This window comes from Sorex araneus, chromosome X, assembly GCF_027595985.1.
Source record: "Sorex araneus isolate mSorAra2 chromosome X, mSorAra2.pri, whole genome shotgun sequence".
NCBI lineage: Eukaryota > Metazoa > Chordata > Mammalia > Eulipotyphla > Soricidae > Sorex > Sorex araneus.
In genome coordinates this window covers 211,416,501-211,424,189 of record NC_073313.1, presented here as the reverse complement: position 1 = coordinate 211,424,189, position 7,689 = coordinate 211,416,501, and the positions used below count along the sequence as shown (strand labels likewise).

General features: G+C 45.2%; 1 protein-coding gene across 1 annotated transcript; it reads left to right on the top strand.

Moving 5' to 3' along the window:
• Positions 1-976: 976 nt before the first annotated feature.
• On the top strand, positions 977-3,730 carry IFT70B (intraflagellar transport 70B). Its single transcript, XM_004601186.2, has one exon. The coding sequence runs from the start codon at positions 1,188-1,190 to the stop codon at positions 3,183-3,185; it is 1,998 nt and encodes a 665-aa protein (XP_004601243.2). The 5' UTR covers positions 977-1,187; the 3' UTR covers positions 3,186-3,730.
• Positions 3,731-7,689: the final 3,959 nt, after the last annotated feature.

Here is a 7,689-nt window from a genome sequence, read left to right as displayed (position 1 = left end):
GTTAGAAAGTGCTTGTCAAGGTGGCAAAGCTGATGGTGGAAGTGGGGGATGGAAAGAATTGTGGGGGGGGGAACTTGGGAACACTCATGGAGTGAAATTAACATTGGTGGTGAGATTGATACTAGAATAGGATATCTACAATTCAACTATCAATAACTTTTAAAATCTCAGCTCTTAAACAAAAAATAAAGTAGAAATTTGGAGAATCAAGGCAAAGTGTAGAGACCAGTTTAAACACAAACACTGTGGCACTGGAAAAGTCTTATGAAAGTTAAAAAAAAACAAAACAAAACTGTCTCCCACAATCAAGAAAGATCTGAACTCTTTCCTGTTACCTGGAAACGATAAAACCAGGCTCTAGGTCCATTTTACAATTGTTTTAGAAAGCCTACCGACTGCAAGACACCAGGAGCTATTTCAATCCAGAGAGAACTACAGATTGTGTCTGCCCTTTTCATTCCCACTTGTCTCATTAAAAAAACAAAATACTGGGGCTGGAGAGATAGCACAGCGGGTAGGGCATTTGCTTTACACGCGGCCGACCCGGGTTCAAATCCCAGCATAATATATGGTCCCCTGAGCACGGCCAGGGGTAATTCCTGAGTGCAGAGCCAGGAGTAACCCCTGTGCATCGCCAGGTGTGACCCAAAAAAAAAAAAAATACAAAGAACCAGGGAACCACACTATTTCTGTGCCTAACACAAGATAGATAAAAAACGAGATAGCCAATTAATAATAAAAGAGACATTTACTCCTGGATCTTCCTCCTCCTAGTCAGAGGCACGTGAGATGCAACAGGGCCCTTACACGGGACAGAAAAAGAAAACCAGCAAAAGTAAGCAGCTGACCTTGGGGTTCCCAGTCCAGGACTCCACTTCCCGGCAGGTAGCGCGGCCGCGCCCCGGCGCGGCGTGACTGCACAGGTGCATGCCGGGAAGCAGAGTTTCCGTCTCTGAATCCCGGGTTCTTCCTCTCCGCTCGGACGCGCGCAGCCCCGCGTTCTGGAGTCATCAGGAGTCAGATCCGCTATGGAGGGCGGCACACGAGTGAGAAATTTCCATTTTTAATCTGAAAGCTCCGCTTAAAAGTTATTTTGGGAGTGGAAAACTGAAAGACAATCTTCTCGGTGTTCCGTTTCCGGTGGGCTTGTTGCCGGGGCAACCGGGACGCGCCTCCTGCAGGCAGCCATGGCGGGGCCTGGCGGCGCGCAGGTCCCCGATGGCGAGTTCACAGCGGTCGTGTACCGGCTCATCCGCGACTCCCGGCACGCCGAGGCGGTGCAGCTGCTGAGCGGGGAGCTCCAGCGCACCCCCCGCAGCCGCGCCGGCCTCTCGCTGCTGGGCTACTGCTACTACCGCCTGCAGGAGTTCGCGCTGGCAGCAGAGTGCTATGAGCAGCTGAGCCACCTGCACCCAGAGCTGGAGCAGTACCGCCTGTACCAGGCCCAGGCACTCTACAAGGCCTGCCTGTACCCCGAGGCCACGCGGGTCGCCTTCCTGCTCCTGGACAACCCTGCCTACCACAGCCAGGTGCTGCGTCTCCAAGCTGCTATCAAGTACAGCGAGGGTGACCTGCCAGGGGCCAGGAGCCTGGTGGAGCAGGTGCTGAGCGGCGAAGGGGGCGAGGAGAGTGCTGGGGAGAATGATGCCGATGGCCAGGTCAACCTGGGCTGTTTGCTCTACAAGGAGGGCCAGTATGAGGCCGCGAGTTCCAAGTTCGCTGCTGCCCTGCAGACCTCAGGCTATCAGCCTGACCTCTCCTACAACCTGGCTTTGACCTGTTATAGCAGCCGGCTCTATGCCCCAGCCTTGAAGCACATCGCTGACATCATTGAGCGTGGCATCCGCCAGCACCCAGAGCTGGGTGTGGGCATGACCACAGAGGGCATTGACGTTCGCAGTGTGGGCAACACCTTGATTCTCCACCAGACAGCTCTGGTGGAAGCCTTCAATCTCAAAGCAGCCATCGAGTATCAGCTGAAAAACTTCGAGGCTGCCCAGGAAGCTCTCACAGACATGCCACCTCGGGCTGAGGAAGAGCTGGATCCTGTGACCCTGCACAACCAGGCGCTCATGAACATGGACTCCAGGCCTACAGAAGGCTTCGAAAAACTACAGTTCCTGCTCCAGCAGAACCCCTTCCCCCCAGAGACCTTCGGCAACCTGCTGCTGCTCTACTGCAAGTATGAGTACTTTGACCTAGCTGCAGATGTCCTGGCAGAAAATGCCCATTTGACTTATAAGTTCCTCACACCCTATCTCTACGACTTCTTGGATGCCATGATCACTTGCCAGACAGCTCCTGAAGAGGCCTTCATTAAGCTTGATGGGCTGGCAGGGATGCTGACTGAACAGCTCCGGAGACTCACCATACAAGTACAGGAAGCAAGACACAATAGAGATGATGAAGCTGTCAAGAAGTCAGTGAATGAATATGATGAGGCTCTTGAGAAGTATATCCCCGTGTTGATGGCCCAAGCCAAAATCTACTGGAACCTGGAAAACTACTCGATGGTGGAGAAGATCTTCCGCAAATCCGTGGAATTCTGTAATGACCACGATGTGTGGAAACTGAACGTGGCTCATGTTCTGTTCATGCAGGAGAACAAATACAAAGAAGCCATTGGGTTTTATGAGCCCATAGTCAAGAAGCATTACGACAACATTCTGAATGTCAGTGCTATTGTGTTGGCTAACCTCTGTGTTTCTTATATCATGACAAGTCAAAATGAAGAAGCCGAGGAGCTGATGAGAAAGATTGAAAAGGAGGAAGAGCAGCTCTCCTACGACGATCCCGATAAAAAAATCTACCATCTCTGCATTGTGAATCTGGTGATAGGGACACTTTATTGTGCCAAAGGGAATTATGACTTTGGTATTTCTCGGGTTATCAAGAGCTTAGAACCTTATAACAAAAAACTTGGAACTGATACCTGGTATTATGCCAAGAGATGCTTCCTGTCCTTACTGGAAAATATGTCAAAACACACAATCATGCTCCGTGACAGTGTCATTCAAGAATGCATTCAATTTCTTGAACATTGTGAACTTTATGGCAGAAACATACCTGCCATTATTGAACAACCTCTGGAAGAAGAAAGAATGCATATTGGAAAGAATACAGTCACATACGAATCTAGACAGTTAAGAGCCTTGATTTATGAAATTATAGGCTGGAATACATAGTGATATTTGATAACAGCTTTATAAGAGCAGCTTGTACAGTCTTATCTATCTTTTATAGCTTTACATTAGCCAAATTTTGTATAATTACAGTTCTATCAAATTAACCTTTGCTTTTAAATTCTTCATAAAAATCAGGAACTTTGATACTTAGTAATGTTTATAACAAAAATTCAGAACTCTGTGGATTTTTTCTGTTAGAACTTGAAGATCCACATCTTAATTATTTGTGCTTCACTGTATTTTGAGATCCCTTGCACAATGATCAAATTATTTAGGAACTTGGTAGTATGAAGGCCAGAATTTATTATTTAATGTATGGAATTTCTAGGCTTTAATATTTCAGGATTGTATATTGTTATAGCAAAACTATTTAATACATTTTATATAGATATTACATTGGGGAGAGGTTTTCAATTACATGCAGTGCTTTATGTAATCAAAATTCCTTAAGCAATTAAAAAATTATTTTAATTATGTAAAACTCTGGGGAATCTTGCTCTTTACAAAATTATGGTGCTCTGGCATAGAGGAAAATAAATATTTCTCAAAAGAAATCTATTCAAATCATTTTCTTTTGTTCTGTTTGCTCATGATTTGATTTATGGGTCGTAGCTGGTTGTGCTAGTAGATTCTCCTGGCTCTTTGCTCAGGGGTCGATTCTCCTGTCAGGGCTAAGGGGACCAGTGTGGTGCCAGGGATCAAACCAGGATCCGTCACATTCAAGACAAGAGCCTTGTAGGTGGACCCCAGGGGTGGCTCACATGAGTTGGGAGGAGAGGAAGCCGGTCACCTTCCCCCCATCTGCCTCTGCCATTCGGGACCCAGGGCTACTGTGTTCTTGTCTCACCTCAAAGAAAAGAATTTCAGGAGTAGGTGAGCAGTGAAGTGAAACAGATTTTATTTGAAGGGTTTTTTGAAATGTGGAGGGGGAAAGAGAGAGGGAGGGAAAGAGAGAGAACACAAACCTGGGCTTCTGCACGGGCGGAGAGACCCTTATACATACCCCAGCATTAGACAGGAAAGCATGAAAGATGTGGGCGACACGTGCTCGGCCATGTGGGCACAACCAGCACCTGGGCTCGGGCAGCATCTGCGCCCTCCCTTTGTCCAAGGTGGCTTTTATAGGCTCTTCTCAGGTTGTCTTGATCTGGGAAGTTCTGGAATCTTCTGGGACTGAATCACTAAAGTTAAATCAGATTAAAAGACAGGTCTGAGGGTTTGAGGAATTCTTGGGGAGGGGTCCAATTTCAGGGTCTGCTGCTGCTGAAGATCTTATCGGGTCTGTTTTCCGTATCCACAGGGTGGATCAGCCTTAGAATTTTTGTTGACTTAAGTTTCATTGCCCAGAGCCTTTCCCTGTCTACCTGCCTACATCTGTCACTGTCACTGTCATCCTGTTGCTCATTGGTTTGTTCGAGCAGGCACCAGTAACATCTCTCATTGAGAGACTTACTGTTACTGTTTTTGGCATATCCAATACACACGGGTAGCTTGCCAGGCTCTGCCGAGAAGGCTCAATACTCTCGGTAGCTTGCCGGGCTCTCCGAGAGGGGTGGAGGAATCAAACTCGGGTTGGCCACGTTGAAGGCGAAAGCCTAACCGCTGTGCTATGGCTCCAGCCCTACATCAGAGGGAAAAACAAAAAACCAAGTCGGTGTCATGGAAATCTAACTTCTTTTGGAGAATAAATGGGTGTTCCCTCTCCCATGTCCTTCCAGATAATTCCTGTCCCCCACCCCATGGGGCAGAGCCTGGAAAGCTCCCTGTGGTGTATCCAGTATGCCAAAAACAGTAACAATAATGGGTCTCATTCTCCTGGCCCTGAAACAGCCTCCAATATGGCAGCATTGGGAAGTAAGAGTAAGGAGAGAAAGGCTGCTAAAATCTCAGGGCTGGGACAAATGGAGACATTACTGGCACCTACTCAAGCAAATAGATGTATGACAGTGATACAGTGATACTATCTCCTTGACCCCCATAATTTGAATTTAGGAACAATATTTTTATTGCCTTTCATCATAGCTTTGCTCTAATTTATTTTTCAGTAGTGACATAGTAAATGATTCCTGAGAACTGATCTTCATGGTTTGTAATTTAATATGCTGGAGTTGTTCCCATATTGTAGATATGAAATGAACTTCTACACTATTCCCCTGGTCCTGCAAGCTTCTCTTTCCACCCACCCTATCACAAATTGAAAAGGTGAACTCTGAAACCTCTGATAGATTTTAACACTTGTTTCACGCCCATAGTCCTCAAATAGCAATCCCACTGAATCTGCCCAAGCTTTTACATTTTCTCAATGGGGTAAGTGTTCACTATTTGTTATAACTGTCTACCCCATTTTCACCTGGCTTAGAAAAACTATTTTGGTTTGAATTAAATGAAATCACTGATTTTGAAAGTCTTATAAAATTAGTAAGTCATTGTTCAATGTCATAGCTTTCTATAGAAAAATAATGAATTTTGGTCTCAGTGAGGTTATGATTATTTTTTTCCCTTCCTGGAAAAATTACTTGGCCATATGGAAATCTAGACGAACTATGTTCAACACAAAAATTTCTGCAGCATCAACTCATGGCTGTTCAAAATCTATTATATACATCAGAAAATCTGTCCTATGGTCATGAAGTAGTTTTGAATGAAGTACATTTTTTTATCTTAACCATTGAACTTTGAAGTCTTATTGGAGGATAATCAATGTTTAATGATCAATTCTGCACTTCCCATAGTACTATTCTAGCTCTGGGGACTGTTCTCTTTAATATGGTGGGTAGTGAAATTGCTGCTACTTTAGAGTTAGTAGCTCTGTGCACCTCTCAGCCTTTACAACCCCTTAAGGTATGGAAAGTTAACTGAAATCTTATTTCCAACAGTCACGTTAAATTATGGTTTTTTCCCCTTAAAATTAAAAAAAAAAAAGTGTAAGTAATGTTAACCACCCAAAAGTAAATGTTTTCCAGATTCCCTTTTGCAAATAATCTGTGCTTTTTCAACCAGACTTTATTTACCCAGGTGCTGTGTAATTGTGGTTTGCATGTATGTGCAATTTAACTTTTCAAAACATAAAAAGCTGTTCGGAACAGTTTTAACCCCTTTGCTACTGGGAAGTTGGGATTTCCCGGTTAGTAATGCACTGGAGAATTCAGACTGCTTCAGCACGGAGTCAGGAAACAAAGCCACATGTGGCCTGCAGCAAGGTCACCCTCTCAGGCTGAAACAGTGCTGCCTGTCCCCGTGGCTCAGGAACCATGCCTGTGTGGGCACCCAGGAAGAGCCTGGGAAGGGGAGGGCATTCCTAACTCCCCAGCATTTAATGCCCCTTAATTCCAAGATGATGATGATGGTGGTGGTGGCAGAGGTGGGCCGGGGTCAGTAAATTCACCAGACTTGGACCACTTCCAGCAATGGCTAACCAGGCCGGTCAGTTCAATGCTTAGACCCTACTGAAGCACTGCTTTACGGCATCCAGCAGAGTGTGTTGTGGTGGAGCATAGTAGAGGGCCAGGCCACATCCACCAGTGCCCAGGGGACCATCCGGTGCCAGTGATCAAACTCAAGGCCTTGCATATACTAGGTATGCCCTAACTCCCAAGCTCTCTCCCTCCTCTATGCTGCTTTCAAATGCCCCCTTTGAGCACTCTACTGTGCTTGCTCATCGAGATGAACAGCAACTGAGTTTACAGCCACTCCATGTCTTGTCATTTGAAGGAAGGCTTTCAGGGTAAACTTCAGAGGAAAGTGCCGATAAAAAGTTTGGTTCTGTACTCCTAAAACCTTTGTCGTAAGTGCTTAAAGTCCTATTGTTTGATATATAAATACATATATATTTCTATATATGCATATCTATATATTTTTAAAGGGGTTTACATCTTTAATGTTGTTGGCAGTGGATCCGGGATGTGGCTTAATATGTACACGTGTTGTGTTTATGCAATATCTTGGACTCAGCCCCCAGTTTATGCAATATCTTGGACTCAGTCTCCAGAACTACGTACCTCCCCCTGGATAAGAATCACTAGGAGTGTCCCCAAGAAAAAGTGTCTTGGTGTTATCTGCATAATATCATTTAAAAAGATCAGATAGTATTTTATAATCATTATCAATCCCCCATTTTCATGGGTTCAGAATATAAGCATGTCTATATACCACACAACTTCCATTTTCTCAGACATAATCAAGAGGTTGACTTTTTATTTTCATATTTTGGAGTGTGTGTGAATGTGTGTTGGGGGGTGTTATTTGGGCACATCTGGCTGTTCTCAGGACTTACTCCTGGTTCTGTGCTCAGAGATCACATCTGGAAGGGCTCAGGGGACCAAATGGAGTGCTGGGGATAGAAGCATGTAAAGCAAGCACTTTATTTGCTGTGCTATCTATTCAGCCCCACACTTGATTTTTAAATATGTGGACCAAATGAGCAGCACAGATTCCTTTGCTAGGTGACATGACACACCAACTAAAGGGTTCACATATCTCATGACAGACCCTCTTTGGGTCTGGC